The sequence below is a fragment of the Amblyomma mixtum genome, chromosome 7 (assembly GCF_055824585.1).
Source record: "Amblyomma mixtum isolate Tamu chromosome 7, ASM5582458v1, whole genome shotgun sequence".
NCBI lineage: Eukaryota > Metazoa > Arthropoda > Arachnida > Ixodida > Ixodidae > Amblyomma > Amblyomma mixtum.
Window position 1 is genome coordinate 101,891,851 of NC_143018.1, and position 23,764 is coordinate 101,915,614.

Sequence of the window (23,764 nt, forward strand, 5' to 3'; positions counted from 1 at the left end):
AAAGGAAACGAATCCTGCCTCTCTCATATCTCGGTGGATGCCCGAACCGCGCCGTAAGGGCCTTAAAGAAAATTAAATGAAATGAAAATTGCGTTTAAGGAAAGCAAATGCCTGTCTCTCATATCTTGGTGTACACCCGAAAGGAATGGACACCACAGTACATGTCTCTAAAGCAACCTTCTAAGACAGCACCGTATTCACTGCACGCGCGACTCCTCCTCCGCCTTGCCGCGGCTACCGTAAGGACTCTTTAACGCTACCGCGTTATGCCGTGAAGGTGAGATTCAGCGTCTGCAAGTTTTTTACGGGTATCTATATTTTTCCGGCAGGAGCTGTAAGAATGGCGAAGTGCTCATTCTCCTGGTACCAGGATTCGAAAAGCAAGACAGAAGCCCAACTTCAGGACATAACGCTAAACGTTGAACCCGGCTCACTGGTGGGCATCGTCGGCTTCGTGGGCAGCGGAAAATCTTCGCTGCTCTCCGCAATTCTCGGGGACATGGAGCGTGTCAAAGGAGCGTCCATGTCCGCTGTGAGTATGAGATATAGTGAGAGAACTAGTCGACGTTTCGCCCTCTTCCAAGAAGAAGCGATGGAAATAGTAAAACCGTGCTCCTAACCCGCTACTACTAGTGTGAACTGCCGGGGACAAACGTCTCTGGACCGCGTGTGCCGTAAAAGACGGCGGTACCTCTATTTTCAGCCGCCTCCTGAAGACCACACCTGTTGTTGAAATGTACAGAGGAGTAGGGGAGTAAGTGAGTAATTACTCACTGACATCTACCCGAACGCTCCCAAAGGGCTAGAAAGGGTTTGGAATCATATTTACTAGCGCTTAGTGAACACACGGGACAAGAACACAAATACACAGGACAGGCGCTAGTCTTTTGTGTTCTTGTCCCGTGTGTTCACTAAGCGCTAGCAAATATGAATCCAAACGCTCTCCAACTAGCCTAAGTTTCCGTCTTAATAGAAAGGAATGTTATACAGCTTTCTCAGAAACTTGGTAGATACAAAAGATAAACTTGAAGATACAGTAAAATGTCTGGTTTCCTTACAGGTGGTTGCTCAAACCGGCGGCTGATAAAAAGTTAGTACTTGAGCTCATAGGTGAGGTCACGCTTATGTTCTTCTGGAGTGCTTAACTTAGGCTACGCCCGAGATCGTTCAACACGTGATGATTTCAGCGCGGAATGCTAGCACTAGCTCAGCAGTAGCTCCAACTGACGCCACCTGTAGAAAGGGCTCTCCCTTTTAATTATGGCAGCGTATTTGTGAATAGTCTGCCAGCCATTACCCGAACGACAGTGAATTTAGGGAGAGGGGGGGGGGAGTCTTCAGATGAAGCGTAATGAGGCCCCTGGTACTTGACACAACTCAGCGCTCTTGCCTTGCAGGTACTGACAATATTCCGCTGGGCTCACAGTGGACACACCACCGCATTGTCACGAACATGTTTCACTTAAACGCAAAATATATCTGTTTCTCTGGGAGGCTTTTCAATTTACGGCACCACAGCTTCGCTGATGAGATATACCACACAAGCAGTGGTATATAGCCGCTTTCAAATTAATTTTGTACGAACTTGAGTTTCCAGTGGGTAAAAATTGCAGAATAATGCTTGTCTTTAATGGCTCCACCAGCATTAGTACGTCAGGTCAGTGTAAAATAGCGAGCGGGCTAACCGATCTTTTTTGAGTGGATATGATCAAGGTGCGGGCTTTGAAGTTATCCCGATGATGTTGCGCGAAGAAACCAGCTTACCCGCGGCGACATTTTTACGAGTGTTCGCTTTGCCATTTTTAATTTCGTCTCACTCAAAAGCCTCGAGCTTCAAGACGCCATCCCCCTCCCTTTCTCCCCTACAGCTTTGATAGCAATGTATATTCGCAGGACCTTTCCTTGCGAAAACTCTTCTACTTACATTCCCTGCGTCCAAAGAGTGAAGTCATAGTGCTGGAGCTATACTTATGTTGAGGAGGATTCAGTGTAAGTACGCTCACGTCTATTCCGATGTGGAGGACAAATGGCGCAGACTTTGCAGCGTACCTCTGTGGGCTCACATGCACTTTGTCGAGCCACAGAGTGAAGAGTCTGCAGCAGTGAACTAACATGCTTATCCACATGGCTGAGGCGCTTGCAGCAGAGGAAGTCTGCTGCAGCCATTGATGAAAAACACTTCATTGCTTGGCATCCTACTGCTGTCACAGTATGGCTGCGAAAGTCATGTTAACTCCTTTTACATTATCAAATAGACAAACTTCGCCTTTACTTGCTGCATTAGACGCGTAAACAGCGCCATTTTTCTCAATGTGCTACGTGGAATAGCCAGCTCAACGACTTTCCAAACGCGCATTTTTGACATTGCTTATTTGAAACAACAATGCTTATTTGTAAAAATTGAAAACTAGGCTTACCTTCTATATTGATAGTCTTCAATCTCGTAATATAACCAGACCCTAAAGTAAAAAAATAGATTGACCTCTATCACGTACTTTGTCGTGAAGCAGGGCGCAAAAAAATGTGAAACACAGCGTATAGAAAAGGACTTCTAAGGATCGCTATAACGTACAGTCTTTGTCAAAAGTAACCAGGCTGCATGTTTTTCTTCTCAGTCGTGTAGTAAAGCTATTATACCAGCCCTGAAGCACTAAATCTCTGTATGGTAAGAAGAACCCCTGTTCTCACCTTCAAAGAACCTTTTGATCTTTGGGGAAGCCGTGAGGGCTCTGTTATACGAATGAGAAGCAAACCATGGAGCCTGGTTACTTTTGACAAAGACTGTACTTAATGTCCGCCTATGTTTACACTACATTTGCGCAGACCGCACTAAATCATCTTATGCAGTTTTGAAAATAAACATCTCTAAACATTTATAAAAAATCAACTGTAATAGTTGGAGCTTGGTCATACCTATGTAACTTTTAACATGGGAGGCTGGTAAGATCCAACGGTGCCATTTGTGGGCTAATACCATATGATATAACATGGGACGGTCACATGAAGTTTTAGCATCAAGAGGTTTTGTTCTTTTCGGAGGCCCGATATTGCGCACTTTTATTGAGTACCTTTCCTACACTGATGCTGGCGCGCAGCATGCCTTAAGAAGTGTGTACTCTGCACTCAATTCGACATTGTTTTCTCGATGATACAATGGGCGGTTTTAAAACATGCCATCTTATATCTTGATTTTACCTTTCACTTCGGAATAACCATAATGGATGTTGCTGCGGACAAATCTGTGTGTTGCTTTGGAAGTGAAGAAGTCAACAATACGATCGCTTCGCATTCCAGGGCCGGATAGCATTCGTGCCTCAGCTTGCGAACGTGCACAACATGACCATTCGAGACAACATACTCTTCGGCAATCCCATGAACACGCCACTTTACCACCGCGTCATCTCTAGCTGTCAGCTGATGAGCGACTTGAACAAGCTGCAGTCTGGAGACATGACGGAGGCGGGCGAAAAGGTAATGCAGTCATTCGTATTCAGTAATCAAGCGCTATGTATTTCCTCGGTGGTGTTGGATCTTTTTGGGCTCAATTTTCGTGCACTGGCGTTGCTGACAGCAGAAGCGCACTTTTCCACATCAGCACAGCAACAAATTACTTCTACTTGTGCTCCATAAATCATTTCTAATTTCTGTCTATGTTTGCTTACCACGAAATCACTTGCATTCATGGCAAACAGATATAATCTAGAATACATGGTAGGCAAGCTACCACGGCTGCTATTATGGCCTGTGGGCAGATGAAGTTGGTATTTGGAGCCTTCCCCACGCCTTCCTTATTACTTAAATGGGTAAAGAAAATTACAAGCGCTGAGCTGCTGCTTAAAGACTAATTCAGCTAAAAGCTGTCACCGCGGGGGCCCTTCCTGCTTATGGTCGGCTTTGCGAGCTGATTGTTCCTCCATTAGCGCGTGTTTAGCAGCCGGCAGCTCCGTTGAGTGTCTGGGCAGGGCCAAAGGGCAGTTTCTCCAGAATATATTCTGTGTTCATCTGGCGAAGTTGTTCGGTAGGATAAGGAAGCCTAGTAGCTTCGCGTTCCCCCTCACGTACGGCCGGTACCTTACCGCACGTACGGTCTTTGCTGACGATCCTCACGCGTGCGAGTACGCCACACTCCGCTGCTGAACGCGGCTGACTCCATGGTCCCGTCTCTGGTGAGGCCAGGAAATCGAATGGCCCGCGCGGCCTTCGCTCTGCTTTGAGCCGTAAAGACGAAGCAGCTATGGGTGCGTGAGGTGCACTCCAGCGCATGCTTCCCAGCGAAGCACATGGGGCCAACCTGCCAGATGTGTACACTGTTGGGACTGTGACATCCCACCGCTGTCGCCTCTGTTGGGTCTGGGGCATCCCACCGCTGTCACCACTGTTGGGACTGGGAGTCCGAGCCAGGAAACGGTCGAGGCGACGGTGAGTCAAATGAACTTTATGTACAGTATGTACAAGGGCTTTTATATGATACAAGGGCCAAGAGCACCACGGGCGAGCACAAAGAAGAAGGGCGGCCCCGGCGGCGAGCGTAGCTCCGGCGTGATGGCTCTTCTGCTGCCCGTCTGCTGCTCGGGTTCAGCGCGGCTCCGTTTTTGTAGCCGCTGGTAACGGTTACGGCAGCCAGCCGTTCAAATCCTCGAATCACTGGCCACCGTTCAAATCAGACCAATGGTCGAGAGGCGGCGAGCGGCGGAGGAGTTCGCACCGACGGAGAGGAGGACAGGAGGAAGGGTCCGTGTCGGCGCCGCGGCGTCGGGGTGAGTCACGCTGCATGTCGCGACTTGACCGAAAAAGTCTGGGCCTGCTTTGAGCGTCGGCGAGCGCGCAGCGCTTGTTTAGACAGGCCCGCCAGCGAAATGTGGGCGCCGGCACGACAGCACCACCGCCGCCAGACAATGCGCCACGAAGACGAGCTACTTCCGCGTGGCTCGGATGCGGGGCGCGCTCGTACGCCAGGCTCCTCCAAGTTCTCGTCCGGTGTTCAGCCGCAGGTAGCTCCAGGCTCCTTTCCGAGAACGGGTCCCGCTCGTCAGGACAGGATCACTGCTCCGCAGCTTAGTCGCCCAGGTGACTGGATCAGCTTCGCTCGGTCCTTCGGAAGAGCTTGCTTCTCAGCATCGGTCGTTGATCGTTCTGCATGTTGCGAAGAACCGACCGACAACAGGCAACACCCAACTCGAGCAAGTGCCCTCTGTCACCCGTCAATACACCAGACTTCAAGTCAAAAAAACTCTGCTGGCTATATTTCTGTCCCCTTTTTGTTCCCTCTTCTACAAGAGACACATGTGGGATACAAGAACTCTAAAGTAATTAACTCAGACAAAGTGTCGAACACATGTCACACACAGAATAAAATGAATGCAAAATAAATTCGCTCTCTGGAGATCACTCGGCCAGGAAAATACTCAACTGAGGCCACAAATGAGGATATCAATTTTTCCCCGATCTGCGAGCGAACTTAACAGCTGTTCGCGAAGAGACAAAATGTACGTCACGAGGAGGCGAAGGCAGCCTTGCTCAGAGCGCACGGCTTAGTGCGTCTACGTTCGCGTTTTTCTCGCCTCTAAACGGACGTTAAACAACACCCGCTACAGCGGAAACTAATGACTCTGCCTCTTTCGCTGTGCTGCGCTTTTCTTTCTCTCTCTACTACCGTGGTAGCTAACGTCTCTGCCTCTTTCACGGTATACGCGCTTTTCTTTCTCTCTGTACTTGTCTTTCCAGTTTCTACGGGAGCTACAGTACGAGAGCGATTCGCTTTCATAGACTGGCAACTTCTCCCTTTCTTTGCGCTTCGCGCGCCAGTCGCGACGTCCCATAGCGAGTGCGCAACGCTTCCGATGGGACCGTTCTTTCTTTCTCTCTGTTCGTGGGGGCAAGTCAGACCTTGCGCGAGTCTTGACTTTCTCGCGCACCCGTTTGCCTTTCCGCTCGGTGTGTAGTTCGCCTCTACACGGCCTTTTGATTTTACGCCTACTAAGTGGCGTCATTTCGAATCGCGGCTTTCTATCGCGATAACTGTGCTTGGCTGAGCGCTTAGACGGTTTCTTCTTGGCAATTTTCTTGCCCCTGTCACTGCGGCCTCGTACAATCTTTCGCTCTTTGAGCCGTACACGCGCTTTCCTTCCGCGCGCGTGCCGCTTTCTATGGGAGCGCGGTTTCTCCCGTGAATGCAGCGGAAAACGAGAGCCCGCATGAGAGCACGTGCCTTTGCGCGTCTCGCTCTCTCTGTGCTGGCGGCAAGATTCACACTTGTCCCGCTCCTTAATTTTTCGCCTCCCGGGCAGCGCTCTCTTGAATCTCGGTTTGGTGCCTTGGTGCACTTTTCCCCGCGAATGTTTGCACGATTTCTTTTTGCAGTTTATTCTACTGCCCAGACCTATGTGCCCCGACACACTTATGCGCTTCGCTTTGCGCGATAGTAATGCCTCGCACACTTCTTTAGCTCTGGTTCTGACGCTAGTTTCAGGGCTGACAACGTGACTGACCTTACTGAAGTCATTTTGCCGGCGACGCTGGCGCTTCCGATGGTGGAAACCAGTTTTCGCGCGTTTGCCCTTTCTCTCTTTTCGGCGGCGTCTGTCTTTCTTATGCCTGCCTTTCATATTTGGGCGGCACCACTCTTTCTTTTGCCTGCCTTTCATCGTCTTTCGGTGACAGCTCTCTCTCTCAAGCTTGCCTTTCCTCTCCTTTCGATGGCAGCACTGTTTCTCTTGTTTCGCGATCACCTTGTGGCGATAGCTCACATTCCTGAACTGGCGGTGCCTTTCCTTCCGGTTGCAGCTTTCTTTCTCGTGCTTTCCTACCATTTTCTCCTGAGGAAGCACATGCTGCTTTCGTCGCCTAGGTTCCTGTTCTCTGACAATGTCACTATGATTCTCAGCTGATTCACGTGCGCTACCTAGATCAGACCTGTCTTTGGCGCCTTCACTAGCCTCCTCCAAACTGCGTTCTTCCTTGTCAGCGTCTCTGAGTGCGCATTCGTCCTCATCTTTCTCGGAAGGAATGACGTCTACCGCCCCTATGTCGTCTGGAACGTTCTGTTCTCCACTGTCGTCCAGCGCCTTAGCAGCTTCTTCAGGCGCAGACGAACCAGTGTTTTCTCCTGACATTAGTGTTGACACGCAGCTCGCGTCGTGCTCCTGGCGCGTTTCAGCTGATAGCGGATGAGGGTCGGCTCTGCACTCAGTCGCGGTGTTCCCGCTACTGCAGCTGCTTTCTGGAAAGTCGCAAAGCTCAGAGCAGTGCGAAAGCACGGGACTCGTTTCGCATCGCTCGCTGCAAACACTAGCGCACAACTCAGCGTCCGCAAACTCTATATGCGTCCGCATCCGTTGATCGGAAGTCTCAGGTCTCTGCATTTCTGTTAAATGCGCTGCACAACACGGTGTGCCGTCCTCATCTACTTCGCTTGCGTCGGCGCAAGTGTTTTCACTAATGTCCAGACGGACGTCCTCTCTGCCCTGTTCGGCAACTTCTCCTGCTTTCGACACGCTAGGAGATTCGCTTTCCGGTAACTCCGCCACAATTTCAATGGGCGAGACCTCTGTAACTGCATCGCCCGATGCTGTGACTACCTTTCCCGATCGTATAGAGGATTTCTCTGTTGGCGAATGCGGGGCAGTTCCCACTGTTACAGCAGCAGTTACATCTGCCAAGTACGGACTACGTTCCTCTGTGCCGCATTGGCAGTGCTGCTCCACAGCGACGCACTCTGCCTCTGTGTCCCGATCTTCCGAACCTTCAGCACTTTCGAGCCACTCTAAAATGTCGGCTTTAAACTGGTAGGGAAAATCGTAAAACGATGGGGTGCTATACTCTCGCAGGTAACTTTGGCGAAGGTCCAGCGGTGACACGTTATATCTTGTCAGTAAAAAGCTTTTCAGCTCATCGTAGTCCGCCAAGCCGCCGTCCAACAGGCGCTTGACAACGTCATACGCTTCGCTGGAAAGCAGGGCTACCAACTTCTGTGCCCAACCATTCCGCTCAACGCGCTTTCTCTCGCAGACGCGCTCGAACTCCGCAAGATATTTCGCCATATCTTCGGCGATCACGAAGGGCTGCGGCCTGTCTCTCAGCTGATGACCGTTGTTCTTACGCAGAGCGAACAATGTTCTATCTCTGTCATAAAAGATCTCGTGTGCTTCAGACTCCAGGTCCATCAGTTTCTTAGCGCGAGCATGCCGTTTTATCTCAAGCTGCCTCCGTTTTTCTGCCTCTTCGCGCTCAAGCTGCTTCTGTTTTTCAGCCTCTTCGTGCTCACGGCGTCTTTTGGCCTCCTCGCGCTCACGGCGTTCTGTGATCTCTTCCCAGGCCTCATTGGCTTCCTCAGCCGTTACATTCTCCCTTCGCATGATCTCAAGAATCGCATGCTTTCGTTTTGCGGGGCCCAAATCAATGCCCAACTCTTCACAAATTTCGATGAGTTCCTTCACTTTGAAGTTCTCCATCGCGCACAATAGCCTCTTGTAGTTTGCCCTTTTCGTAGAATTGCCTTGCCGCTCACTACTATAGCGCTACTAGTATGACACGCGCAAGTAATTCTTTCCAAAACGCCTCGTTTACTCCCTCTGCACCGGCTTTCGTTTCAAAGCGCTCCGACTTGGCTCGAAACAGCAAAGCTCTCTCCAGTGCAACACACAGCCCTACTCTAAACTACAATCACGTGTGCTAGAGCAGTCTGGCGAATGGAGGGGAAAACATCAGGCACTCACCGCGCCGAGGTAGCTGACGCCGGTCGATCCCGCAGCTGCCATCCACTGTTGGGTCTGTGACATCCCACCGCTGTCGCCTCTGTTGGGTCTGGGGCATCCCACCGCTGTCACCACTGTTGGGACTGGGAGTCCGAGCCAGGAAACGGTCGAGGCGACGGTGAGTCAAATGAACTTTATGTACAGTATGTACAAGGGCTTTTATATGATACAAGGGCCAAGAGCACCACGGGCGAGCACAAAGAAGAAGGGCGGCCCCGGCGGCGAGCGTAGCTCCGGCGTGATGGCTCTTCTGCTGCCCGTCTGCTGCTCGGGTTCAGCGCGGCTCCGTTTTTATAGCCGCTGGTAACGGTTACGGCAGCCAGCCGTTCAAATCCTCCAATCACTGGCCACCGTTCAAATCAGACCAATGGTCGAGAGGCGGCGAGCGGCGGAGGAGTTCGCACCGACGGAGAGGAGGACAGGAGGAAGGGTCCGTGTCGGCGCCGCGGCGTCGGGGTGAGTCACGCTGCATGTCGCGACTTGTCCGAAAAAGTCTTGGCCTGCTTTGAGCGTCGGCGAGCGCGCAGCGCTTGTTTAGACAGGCCCGCCAGCGAAATGTGGGCGCCGGCACGACAACACCTGGCAGGCCTTTACCTCGGTGAAGGCCTGGGCGAGGGTACACCTGGGTGAAGGTATTCGAGGTTAACGCCTTTAGGGCAAAGACCTTTATGTCAAGTGCATTTCAGTATCTTATTGTAAAGGCATTTAAGGTAAAAGCATTCATAGTAAAAGCCTTCCGGGTAAAGGCCTTTAGTTATAAGGCATGTAGGCTTTATGGCAGAGACATTTAGGTGAAATACCTATAGCACGTAAGAACCTTAAGTGCCCACCGTAACTAGTCCTACTGCAAGGTTGTCCGCTCATGGCCGTGCTAAACCGTCTGCTAAATTTTTGTAATAGATTCAACTGTTGGCGCGAAGTGCTCCTGATGGCGCCGCCGGCTTATGCCTATCATTGTGCAGCCGCAGAAACTGTCACTTAAAGGCATACGCCTTCACACCTAAAACGAGTCGTCAAGGGTGGCAGGAAAGCGATCTAGGGGTGGAAAAGTAGGATAATGCTGAATGGTGACAGTTGTTGCATGGTCAAACAAATGTCTACGTACTAGTTAGTTGTGATGGTTGTAAATTTTTCTGGCCCAAGGGCATCTGGTGCCAAAGAGCGCCATGGCATAAGGTGTTTTTGTCTTCTCAAGGTGGGGTCAGAGACCCATTTCCCAAGCAATTAGCCATAAGGAAGCCGGGCACCAGGCAAGAGAAAGCTTGCACCCATTCTATCACCGTTAGGTACTCGGCAGCACTGGGGATCGATCCCCTCACCTCCGGCATGCGAGACGGGTGCTCAAACCAATAGGCCATCGCTGCTGTATACTACTAGTCAGTTTCCCCAAAAGCAGACAGTAGCAATAATTTTCCGCTTGTGGGTTCAATGGCCGAACGAATATTTAGGACTTTGCACCTTAGGCAGTGTCCTTAAAAGCACATGAAAAGCTATGACGTTCAGGTGGATTCAAAGGCACCTTTCTTCTTTGGGTGTACGCCAGCCACAATGATCATCCATGATCCAGTCAAAGCTACGTATTTAGTTGCAGCATTAGGAGCTTGCTTAATATGCTTCTAAAACATTGGCCGAAATTCTCGAATGGAAAGGTTAAGTACTGTTTTGGGCGCAAACCTACTACTGTGGTTCAGGCCTCACCCAAAGTAAGCTTGATGCAGGGCACCAACCTGAGTGGCGGCCAGAAGCAGCGCATCTCGATCGCCCGGGCCGTGTACAGCCAAAGCGATGTATACCTGCTGGACGACCCGCTCAGCGCCCTGGACCCAGTGGTTGCCGCCCGCCTATTCAGAGAGGTTATTGGGAGTGAAGGCCTGCTCAAGAACAAGGCGAGTTTAATCAGCTGCTGATACCTACGTAAATCAACCAGATACCAGATCTGTGCTGCAAGATTGAGATTTTATTTAACATGTCTAAGTGTGACCAAGGTAGATTAACTGCGAGAAGAATGATTTCAAGGCTAACCCCCCAGCAGCTACATATAACCTAAATTTGCAGAGAAGTTTACAGTCGTGTGTGGTTGCGTCAAATGTATTCGATCTGCGCGCTTAATAAAATAGGAAAAAAAACAGAAAGGCTTAGAATTCTGTCAAAGTATGTAATCAATAGAACATGGAGAAACCGGCAATCCTTGGTTCTCATTTAGAGATCTATATGCACTCCGCGCAGAGACAACAGTAAATGAAGGCTGCGGCCAAAAAAATCAAACACCTTGGCTTTTTGTCCACTTCGGGATGAAGTGACAGGAATGGCTCTATGACCTTCTTCACGCATGTGGCAACGCTCGTAACAATCACGCCTTCGTGTAAAACTATAGCGATGGCGTTCAACGCCGATCGTAATGCACATAATGATTTGCCTGCTAGAGCGCACCGATTGCCATTGATGACGATAGAAGTTTTGTTTACTGGCGCGGACAGCAACTTCAATTGTAAATGCTAGTAAAAATGCCGTCTCCCTCGCCATCGAGAGTACATGTAAGCAAGAGATGCTTTCCAGTGTATGTCTGACACAACATAGAGAATGGCTCTCATTTAGAGGTCGCCTACCGGCCATACACAACGAAATCATCTTTAACGCAACTCAGCGGCGGAGGAGGGCATGCGTAGTGCGCAGCAGACCCTTTCCACTACGCTAGTTTTTTTTTTTAAAGCAGGTTCCGCGGCCCGCCAATGGATGGCGTTATAGCTACGCTAACTGCATAAAGTAACGAAATCCGGTATCGCGCGGAATATTTAACAGCGGTGCTAACAGAAGGGCCTTGCGCAGCTGCTCTCGCTTTGTTTACACCGTGACCAGGACGGCGCGTGCGAAGCTCTGGCCGCGTAAGCGCTGCATGGGCAAGATGTACTATCGCGCTCAACCTCAAGCAGCGTGGCCGGAGCGCTCCCCGGAAGCATGGTGGAGCCAACAAGCGACGCGCTTGAAAACTAAAGGGAAAAGATTTTGCTTTTCCACCACTCAGCTTTCTCCCCTGCGGTCTAGGCTGTACCATAACATTCGCATCGCCGGCGCTTGCGTGACGAATGCAAAGCGCAGGTCACGATTGATTTTGTTTCATTCCTTTCGCTTTCACCTGTCATGCCCGACAAACCCGAGGCCCAAATCGCTCTTCAATCACAGTATGACTGCAGCGGTTTTGACGATTTGAAATCACGCATGTGGAAGGCTAGACGCGCCGGCGCCTGTGTGAATCAACCAGCTATTTCGTTGAGCAGACGACGCGGGGGATGCGCATGGCTGCTGGAACAGCAAAATCCTTTCCCATTTAGTTTTCAGGCGCGCCGCTTGTCGGCTCCACCATGCTTCCGAAAACGCTGCGGCCACACGCTCGCGGTTTGCAAGTCATATTGAGCGCGATAGTACATACATATTTTCATGCCACGCGCTCATTTCGTTCCCCGCGTTACCACGACGGCGCTTGCGCCATTCGGCAGGGCTGACTCACAGATTCGCCAAGTTCGCTTTAGGTCCTGCTCATATTATTCCTGCGTTTGCCAGATTAGGGTTGTGAAGGTCACCATGTGTTTTGGCGTCACGGTGCTTCTCCGGCTCGACGCGGGTTGCCAGAAACGGCAGCTAAGGGCATTCCATGCTTAAAAACTTACTCCTCAGAGAAATTTACATGTTCTTCTAGCAGCTGGTACGTAGACTCATGTGGCACTAGCAGCGCTGGGATTGTTGCAGTAATGGTGGTGTTTATTTGAAGGGAACTAAAAGAACAGGACTGGGAACAGTTAATGACTAAAGATAATAAATATGCCAGTAACCTGCGATTCGCTTGCGAGATTGTCTAGCTAAGTAACTGAACCAGCCTACTGCGAAGCATGGTCGAGGAAGTTGACAGGCAAAGCAGAACGGTGGCTGAAATATTTATATGCATAAAACAAAGAAATTTGCAATAGTCTCAGAAAGAAAGGGCCGTTTATGTTTGGTAGAGACGCAGGACGTAATAAGGCAATGCGTCTACTTAGGGCAGGTATTGACCGCAGATCCAGATTATCAGTGTGAAATAACTAGGAGAAAAGAGTAGGATGAAACGTATTTAGCAGGTACTTTAATATTATGAATGACGGTTCAGAAACAGTTCTGCATTAACCGTACTCACCTGTGAGGAGAAACAAGGAGAGAAAAAAAAAGGGTTTTTCTTAGCGTAAGGAAAACACAGCGAACTATGGAAAGGAAAATGATAGGTGTAACGTTAAGAGACTGGAAGAGGGCAGAGTGAGTGAGAGAACAAACGCGTATTAATGACGTCCTAGTTGAAGTAAAAACGAAGAAATGGGGATGGACTGTTCACATAATGCGAGCACAATATAACCAACAGTCGTTCAGGCTAACAGAGTGCATTACAAGGCAGGCCAGCGTAGGAGGGAGCGGCAGAAGGTCAAGTAAGCTGATGAGGTCAAGTGAGTTGATGAAGAACCGCAGGAGGGCTTGCTAGGCCCTCACCGCCGACGATCTTCGCGGCCTGTGTCCCAGAATCTGGAAGTCCGTTAGTTGGCGTGAAGCAGTGGTCTCCAGCGCAAGGCGGAGAGAATGTCTTGGAGAACTCTACGCTGGACATTCACAAAGAATATGAGATATGGTCTCATCACGGCCCCAGATGTCGCAGGCAGGGTTATTAGCCATGCCGATAACAGTAGTGAAGTGGTCTGTGAATGCGCCATTAAGCCACAGGCGACACGGCAAAGTTGCCTCACGTCGTGATAGGCCGGATGGAAGCTGTAACTTCAGGTCAGGACCTAGGGATAACAGACGCCGGTTCGAATACTGGGCAGAAGTCCACAAGGCAGGCGTGATCTTTCGCGCCAGCGTTCGACGCCTATCCGCTGCGTCGCCTCTCGAGATGGGGATGGACACAAAATCGCCCTCGTGGTGAGCGGTTCACGCAGCCTCGTCCACGCGGTGGTTGCCGACGATGCCGCTGTGTCCTGGCAGTCATTGGTAGGTAATATCGTGCCCTTTATTGATGGCGGTGTGGTGTAGCTGTCGGATTTCCGCGACCAGTTGTTCATTAGACCCACGGCGAAGAGCAGATTGTAAGGCTTGGAGGGCTGCTTTTGAATCAGCGAAAGCAGACCGATGCTGGAGTGTTTCTTCACTAATATGTTCAATGGCGACGCGAACAGGCGTAAGTTGTGCACCAGTGGATGAAGTCTGGTGTGATGTTTTCACTTTCTTAACTATGGCCCTTACGAGGATGACCACGGAGCCCGAGGAACCGGAAGGAATCACTGAGCCATCGGTGTAGACGTGCAGTCAGTGTCCGTGCTTCTCATACAAATATTCAAGAGTGATCTGTTTAAATGCTGCTGGCAATAAAGCAGCCTTCTTTTTAATCCCTGGTATGGAAAGAAGCAAATGACGTTGGTGCAGGTTCCATAATGGAGAGCACGGTCTGGAGGCTGGTGTAAACTCGGATTGTATAAAGTCGCGATCGGCATCAATAATTTTCGCAAAGGATGTAAGCGATCGGTTAGCAGAAAGACCGGCAAGGTGGTGAGCTGAAATCCGAGAGAGGTGTCGAATATGCGCTCTGAAGGCGTCGATGGTTATGTAGGCAGTCACTGGATTCTCCTGGGCGATGAGTACTGTTGCGGCTGTGTACGCGCATTTGGGCAGTCCTAGACACGTCCGGAGAGCTTGAGCTTGAATGCTTTGTAGACACCGTATGTTCGCTTTCCTCAAGTTTCCAAGTGCAGGGAGACTGTACCGAAGGAGGGCCATGAATAATGCGGTATACAGCTGGAGCATCGACTGCACTGAGGCACCCCACGACTTCCCTCCAAAAAAGTAGAGGATATGAACGATCGATGTCAGTCGCTATTTCATGTACGAGACATGTGGGCTGCACGATAGGCTACGATCAATGATTACCTCAAGTAAGCGATGGCTCCTTTCACAGGGTGTCGAATATAGCTTGATGAGTGACGTTGTCGTATGCCCTTTTAACATCCCGAAACAACGCTGCGGCCAAGCGCTTCAGATGTTTCTGATGTTGAACTGATGATACCAGGTCAAGCACATTGCCAATAGACGAATGTCCACGTAAAAATCCGGACATTACATCGGCGTATATTTGCTAGCGCTCTGCATGTCGCTCAATTCGCGTAAGTGCCATCCTTACCATGAGTTTGCCCACGCAACTAGCCAACGTAACTGTACGATACGATGCAAGGTCAAGCGGTGATTTTCAGCGCTTAAGGACTGGAACCGGCCGACTTGATTTCCACGCATCCGGAACTGTATCCGCACTCCATGATGAATGGAAATGTTCGAAAAGAGCATGTCCAGCCTCCTGACCAAGGTTTGCAACTGCAGATCGTGTTACTCCATCGGGTCCCGGCGACAATGACTGCGTGCAACCAGCCATGGCGGCGTCTAGTTCTTCGTGGAGAAAAGGAGGTCAATTTGCAAGTCCATAGATCTGGGCACTTCGTAGCAATTCAGAGTTTTGTGTAGGTTCTTGGGGCCTGCTATTCTTGCGCAAAAATCTTCACCAATCTCCGCTTCACTGCGTCCTTGGTGAAGTGCCTGAGGCTTGAATGTGTGGAGCTGCTGAGGAGATGTTCGTAGACCATGCACCACGCTCCAAACGCGTGAGAGAGGCTTTCGCGGATCCAGCGATTCAGGGAATGTCTTCAAACGGTCAGCATGCAAGATTTGAATTCTGTGCTGGATTTTCTTCTGCATGCGCCTTGCAACACCGAGGTCAAGCAGCGACTTTGTGCACCTGTATCTTCGTTTTGCTATGCAAAACGCGAGATGTTTCTTGATTCCCCTACCAAAGTTCACAGACTTGGATGTGGAGCTGCAGCAGAGGCCCTAAAATTTTGTGAACTTATAACGCCCTTCGGAGATTTAAACTATACAGTTATTTCTTGAACTCCTTATTTGGTCCTCTATTGAGCAGAGAGCCAAAGTGAGGAGTTTTATAGGAATCCTTATTTTTTCTAATGCAGATCCTATGCGCACATAAGTGGGTGCTTTTCCAGTGGGTGATATAAACAATTGAAAGCAGTTGTTATCAATAAGTTTGAACGGAGTGTTTGTTTTGCCTTCTATTTTAAGGGCCATGGCTTGCCCAGACACCCTTTATCAGAAATGTTCGAAACATCTGCGCCAAGTAAATAGTGCAATTGAATAAGATGCTTATTGATCCACGCCAGTGGTTTTAAAGCGATAACCGCTTATTTTTCTATTGCTTTCATTTTTTCAGACTCGAATCATGGTGTGCAATCAGGCGAATTATCTATGTTACATGGACAAGCTTGTTTTGGTGCACGACAGACGGATCCGTAGTTACAAAAGTTTAGAAGACCTGGTTCAAGACCCGCAGGCACCAAAGAATTTAAATGATTGTTTACGGCACAGTCCGTCTGAAGATACCTCAAGTGCGCGGTGAGCTTTCAAAATACTGCAGTCAGAATTCTGCGCTGTAAGATTTGCATGCTTTCAGGAAGTTTGCGCGTGTTAACGTAAGAAAAACATGGCAAATAAATGTAAATGTGAAAGGAAAATTAAGTATAAATGACACTGAACTGCAGCGAGGAGAAAAATGGAAAATATTACACTTTTTATATTGATTTAGTTCCTCTTGTGTGAAAGCAACCGAAAGCAACCGAAAGCAATCCAGTGCCATTAACACCTTCGTTGGCAACTGGCAAAAGCTCCTGCTAGTTCGAATAAGCTGTGGTGAGTTTGAATGGTAACAATGGATTGTTGATTGTAGATGTGCGTTCGCACTCGTAAAATGTATGAGCAGAGTGATATCTTCCTAGTATCAATAAGCACTGTTTCTCAATCCATCAATCACATTTATTTCTATCTAATTATAGATTTGACGCATCAAGGCGCTATATACTACTCCCAAAGTTGCAAAAATTACAGCCAGTACTGTGCACATAATTGTGCGCACCAGGTCGAACTGAGACTTCGATTACTGATAGGCCTCTCTGACTCTGAACATGCCGTCTAGTCGAGCAGATGTTTCCCGCGATATTCCCTCTACGGTAGTGCAAGCGTTAGAGACCATATGCAGCTGGGCAAACGAAATTCTAAAATAGCTTAAATGGGTCTTTATGATTGATCTGCTCATTTGTAATGCGGGAGCGGAAAAAGGCAGCCTGGATGCAGTGGATGCAAATCCTAGCAGTACGACCAAAAAGGAAGAGCACTATAGAACCTCGTTTCACGGGAGACTTTCCGCTTTAAAGTATAGAAACGAGAACGGAAACAAGAAAGCGGTCTTCAACAAAAAGCTGTGAAAAGGCCCTGTGGTGTCGTACGAAGTGCGTGTGACGTCACATTGATAGCGCGTCGCTTATCGGTATATAAGCGCTGACAGCTGGGCTTTCCATGTTCTTTCCGCTACGCACTGACGAGCTAATAGACCGTCTACGTTGGTCGTCATTCTGGTTCTGCCTCGTTGTTCGCGGCTACAACAGGACTGCTTGTCGCCTGGTGGCTATTGCATTCATACCACTACCCTGAGTCCTTCTGAACGCATCGTGTTCCTCTTTTTCATTGCCTAGTGCAGTGTATGATGTTAAAAGGACCTTCCTAAGCGCTGTCCCTTTGTTGGTATCTGCGTGCAAATCCACCGGACTTTACTGCTAAACGGCAACTGTGTAATAAAAAGGTGTTATGCGCTTATCAACCGCGCTTATAAAATGCGTTGTCACGCCGGTTGTGTTTTCTCCAAGGCATGACGAAGTCGCGAGAATTTACAATGGGGTAAACCTGAGGTCTCAGCGTGGGAGTGAACACACAAAACTTGCGGTTGCTACAAGGAAGTTGTTACAAGCAAAGATGCCGCAAGCTGAACTTGCGACGCATAGGCTCGGCAGAGATAGGGGAGAAGCTAGTTTACACTTCTTTTTATAACTTTCTTTCCCTTTTTCTTTATGCCTAATGGCAAAGAGCTCGAATAAAAAAAAAGAAGCAACAGCGAGCAACGCGGCTGGCACTGCGGCGCTCGGCCGCTGTGTTCGACCTCGCCCTCAATTAAACATAATGAAGACGACGACTGACGTTACACAGCGGCGCCTCTCAAGCTGCTACGCAACATACTCATCTCTCCATTCTTCCTAACCACACCTGTGTAGCCTAGACTAAAAATAATTCCTTACTTAGTCATCACCTTTCTATATAAACCTGTCCTGTGCCAGCTGCGTCCCTGCAAACGTTTTGATCTCATCATCCCATCTAACTTTCTGCCGCCCCCTACTGCACTTGCCTCCTCTTGGAATCCCGTCCATTATTGTTAACGACCATCGGTTATCTTACTTTCGCATTACATGCCCTGCCAGAGCACATTTCTTTCTCTAGATTTCGACTTGGATGTCATTAATCGGCGTTTGCTCCCTGATAGACTTTATCCCCCTCCTGTCTCTTAACTTTACACCTATCATTTTACTTTCCATAACTAGCGCGTTCTCCTTAACTTCAGATGAACCCTTTTGTTAACCTCCATGTTTAGCCCCCTAAGTGAGTACCGGTAGGACATGTTACTTATTCCGTTAGCTGCTTATCCCCAAGGAGTCATCAGTTCATTGAGCCATGCAATATTCAATAGGCACGAAATAGCGGCATGTGGATAAAAATTTATGTGCTTTTCTTAGTTTGATTTCATATTACGTTGATGCGTCTAGCTAGAACGTAAGAGTACGCATTCCAGATGGAGAGCATAGAGCAGTCTTTATATAAGGTGGTGGAGACCGACGGTGTTTGGCAGTGTACTCAACTTTCCAAATATTTCTAGTGATGCGCGCGAAGCTGAGAGTTAGACGCCAGTGTGTGCCTTTTTACCGCACTGCCATGCGCTCTTCATATTTTAAACTATTCACAACTGCTCATTAAGACTGATATGCTTGGCAGATACTGCTGACGGTCGCGCGCGCATTCATAATGTGAGGCTTGTTTCTTGATTTTTCTCGTTCAAATTTCACATATACGCCCAGATTCATTTGCAGGAGGTATTTATTTGTACCCTCTTGTATAATGACATTTTGTCTGATTATCGTCTCACAGAGGCTGAAAAGAAACATTGGCGAGCATTATTACGGAAAGCATGCATCTACAAATCTTTTGTGCTGCCACTGACCTGCTTGGCGCTCTTTTCCACCACATCCCTGTACTGACCTTAAACAAATGTTTCGTGCTTTTGTGATTTATATATCATAAAGGCCATGTTTTGGAGCATGATGAAAGTTAAATGGCACCGCAATTAGAACTTTTTCATAATATAGCGTTATATTTATTTGCGATATATCACATATCTTATAGTACACAGAAGAAAATATACTAAGGTCGCATGCTCCTGTGTAACAATGATTCATAGTCGTTCAGTAAAAACAGGAACGCACGTTTTCGTAGTGCTACGACTGATTAGACAACTTGTCGCCTGTGTATACAGTTCGAGACACACGCGATAACATGATTGTCTTACTGATATTTTAGATCTGTTTCACAACTATGGAACTATAGCATTGTTGCGTGAACCCTTAAGTTCCTCCCCTTATATACCTATCTGAATTTTTCCAGCATGCGCGATGATCTCGAAGACAATGATTCAGTTGGCAGAGTGACGGTGGACGAAACTGGAGTGTTTAAAAAGGTAAGCGACATGCGGCAAATGTGGAACATCCACGGCTAATAATATTCAACAATGGTGACTAAATTAAAGTGATGGAAATCGACAGGCATCCCATTTTTAGTCTTTCGAGGAAATTCTACATGGGATCGTTTGGCTGCTTGCAGTTAGTGTGACTCAGCAGGCCTTAAATAGAAGTATTGCTGAGACCCCACGTCGTTGAGGTAATTCAGTCACGCCCATTAAAAACAAGACCATCGTACCTTTCATGTAAAATTTGTAATCACTGATTTTTCTACGGTATGTGTTGTATAAATATTAGACTCATTTAACACAAAGCGTTTTTTGCTAGCGTTACACGAGTATCGGTGACGCGACTGCGCCAGCGTGAAGGTGAAAGCCAACGGGCCTCAGGGCCGACGCCTTTCGCCTTCAGACGAGTAAAAATTCGCACTTGTTTTTCGCTCGGTCGCTTAATTGGCCACGACAGCAAACGTTTCCGACGAGCTGTGACCTACGCTCGTATCGAAGACACTACATATATCCGTATTGTGAATGCGTCGCGTGGACGCGTCACGTAAAAAAGGTACCGATGTCTAATCTAGTGCGAAGGCTTGTCAGCGACTGACCCCCAAAATTTGCACTTGAAACCAGATTCGCATGCCCACATTGTAGAGTGACATATATTTAGGCAGTCTCTTATCGAATCACTATACTCACAGGCCGGTCAAGTGAAGTGCTATTTGGATAGCGTCTTATCTGATCACTATACTCACAGGCCTTAGTTATCGCAGAGTGTAGTCATTTGAAAAAAATGAATTCAGAACAAGGCAATAAGCTCCGAAAGTCCCAGTTGGCACGGCCTGACTGCACTGTCTGTATGTACTCCGATAGCTCTTTTTAGAAGTGAATGCGTTTGCACAAGGCCGATAAGGAGGTTTGATGGAAAATTATGTGAACTGAACGACAAGTGGCTCCTGCACGGGCTGAAATAAAACAAACACCTCCACAGTGAAAGCATATGACCGGCGATTACAGTAATTGACGAAAATATGGAAGGCATTTTGCCCTAATGTTGTCAAGGGTTGCAGTCTTCTTCTGCCGCTCAAGCGTTTGCAGTTCGATTCCCACTCTCGCGCATTTTTTTGTTCATGCTACCTATTGCTTTTCTTTTTTAACTTGATGCTGTCCACAGAATGAATACAGTCACTGACTACTTCGCAGATAAGGGGCTGTGGAAGGAAGTAATACAGCTGTTTTATGTCCAAAGAAAAGGCGTAAAGCTTTCCCGTCCTACCGCTTTCTTTTATGTATATTTTCTGCCGTACCGCTTTCTTATATATGGTTTGGTTTATAGGGCTTCACGTCCCAAAGCGACTAAGGCTATGAGAGACGCCGTAGTGGAGGGCTCCGGATATTTCGACCACCTGGGGTTCTTTAGCGTGCACTGACATCGCACAGTACACGGGCCTCGAATTTCTCCTCCAAAGAAATTCAGCCGCCGCGGCCGGGATCGAACCCGCGTCTTTCGGGCCAGCAGCCGAGCACCATAGCCACTGAGCCACCGCGGCGGCTGGGCTTTCTTATATATATATATATATATATATATATATATATATATGTATATATATATATATATATATATATATATATATATATATATATATATATATATATATATATGCATGCTCCACTTACAATAAAGCTTCAGTTGTCAGTAGCGCTCTTGTTCTCGTCTCTCTTCTTCTCGTCCCATCTTGTGCGCTGAATTCTTGCAGTGGCGCAAAATAAACGGGGTTACAAATGACATAGTTAAGTTCTCTCTCTCTCCGAGTCAACGAATAATTCCCCTGAAATACTTTAGCGCCAGAATTATGTCATTTCCGAAATGTTCGTGCAACAGCTACCCCCCCCCCCCCCCCCGAGCAAAACCATTCAAAAAATAGTATTCTTGAGATTTTTCTCCTTTGAGAAAAATACAACTATAGCCAACACCAAAAAATAAGCAAGCTAGCCTTCAGTGACTTTTTTTTTCTCTGTGGAATCTCGACCCTGCTATTCCTGTTAGGCTGATACATCTCCTTATGTGTAATTTACTTACTACTATTGAGGTCGCCGCGGTGGCTCAGTGGTTATGGTGCTCGGCTGCTGACCCGAAAGATGCGGGTTCGAACCCGGCCGCGGCTGTTGAATTTCTTTGGAGGAGAAATTCTAGAGGCCCGTGTACTGTGCGATGTCAGTGCACGCTAAAGAACCCCAGGTGGTAGAAATTTCTGGAGCCCTTCACTACGGCGTCTCTGAATAGCCTTAGTCGCTTTGGGACGTTAAACCCCATAAACCAAACCAAACCAAACTTACTAGTATTGAACGAAAAGGCTCTCAAAGACCCTCTATGTATGCGCAAGAGCCCTCCAAGGCACCCCAAATTCAAGCCTCGACACGGTCCATGCCTGGCAAGAGTGGGCCTTTTCTAGCCCAGCCCGGGTCTTTCTTTTTCCTCTCCGCGGCACTTACGACCTCCCCACACAGTAAGCCCCTAACATTTCCTGCACATCGTAATTCAGGAGACACCAGCGCTGTTTCATTATCTCAAAGACACATCCTCTGTGTCCCACGAACCTCGTATTACATGTACCGATCTTCTGATATTAATTCGTACTCTTCAGAGCGCTTTAACTTTCTCCACGCACTGCTTCTCAGACATATCCTTCATATCCTCCTTCAGGCGGCGCCGACATTGCTGTATGCGAGGAGCGGCCGCCAAACAGCTACCCTCTTAAATGTTCGCAGATAGAAAAGACACTGTTTATTGTATGCCACATGAGTGTGTGTGTATTAACGCATTTATATCTGCATGTTTAGTGGAAGTTTAAATGCATGCATTGTATGTGAGCCATACTTATTACAGGAAAAAAGAAATAATCAAGCCCGATAGCTAATTCAGATGCGGGCATTACTTTATCTGTGCCTCTATTCTTGTCAGTGACATGATATTTTTACGAAAAGTAAAAAAATATATAATTGGTCTATTGATTGATTTATATCATGTTGAGGTTATTCTGGACAATGCTCTGACGATATTGCTGCTTTTGTTCATAATGATGATAAGGCGCCACAGTGGAAGCGCATGGTTGACCGAAGTCTTCGTGTTTGTTACCGATGCGCACTAATTTCAAGTTCATGTACCCATACACTCTTAGAAAAAAGGGGCTAACAGGGGGCGAGAGGTTATTCGTTTTGTGGTCTAACTGACCTGCCACTGACATTCGTCCTTCTCGGGACTAACTGCAAAGTGTGTAACTGTTGGTCCCCTTCGAAAGGGTGCAACAGGTAGTCCCCGGGAGCAGCCATTTAATGAAGCAGACGACGTGTGATTTACAGCGTAATTTAAAGCGGGATAGTTTCAGACAGAACTTCACACATATAACAACGATAAAGGAAACAGAAACAAATATACATGAAAACACTTGGATTCGAACCGACAACCTTTGGATTATGAGCCGAGCGCGGATACGACTACGACACCACAGCAAACGGTCTACGGCAGGAAATAAAAGCATTATATGCGAAACACACACATTTTCTGTCTGTACCGCTAAAATTGTGATCAAACATACTGCTGTTTAGAGCACAGTACGGTTATTTTGGTGTCATAACCTTTGTAAACAACCTGCGGTAAGCTTTAATGCGCACGCGCAACGGTCTAAATCGTGTTTTGGCCAAAAAAAGAAGTGCTGAACTGTGTATACATTACGGCCGGTACTCCACAACCACAACAGTTGTTTTTTTTTAGTTTCTTTTTTTTTTGCGTATAAAGTGGTCTTATTTCTTGCAACTGGCAGCTGCACATTACAGCCTGTTGAAAACATAGAAGGCGATGGTTCACTTCATTTTTTTGTTTTTGGCGGACAGCTGTGACAGGGAATTAACGGCAACGATATGAAACTACGAGTACTTGCTCAACCCTAACCTTTACAACTCACATTTGACACGTATTGAAGCCCGTAGTATTTGTTTATGCACTTGCACAGCTGCCAGCCGTTCCGGCGGCACGAAGCCTTTTTCTCACGCAAAAGGGTATCCGCTTCGTCACAGTCAGCGGTGATGCTCTTACTGGCCTTAGACCACGCCCTGCGCTTCAAAAATCAAGTACTATTGCAGTATGGGTCTATTCGCGCGATTTTCACGTGCTGCTAGGCTGCGATTCGACCCCCATTAGTCTCTTGGTTGGTTGGTTTATGGGGTTTAACGTCCCAAAGCGACTAAGGCTATGAGAGACGCCGTAGTGAAGGGCTCCGGAAATTTCGACCACCTGGGGTTCTTTAACGTGCACTGACATGGCACAGTACACGGACCT

General features: G+C 48.0%; 1 protein-coding gene across 1 annotated transcript in view; it reads left to right on the forward strand.

Moving 5' to 3' along the window:
• The window catches only part of LOC149337029 (ATP-binding cassette sub-family C member 3-like), a 93,409-nt gene that overhangs the window by 45,938 nt on the left and 23,707 nt on the right, over positions 1-23,764 (forward strand). The window contains exons 13-17 of the mRNA XM_089554801.1: positions 330-532; positions 3,295-3,471; positions 10,472-10,639; positions 16,033-16,214; positions 19,359-19,431. Coding sequence (XP_089410927.1) covers positions 330-532; positions 3,295-3,471; positions 10,472-10,639; positions 16,033-16,214; positions 19,359-19,431 — 803 coding nt within the window. The remainder of the gene's footprint in view (positions 1-329; positions 533-3,294; positions 3,472-10,471; positions 10,640-16,032; positions 16,215-19,358; positions 19,432-23,764) is intronic.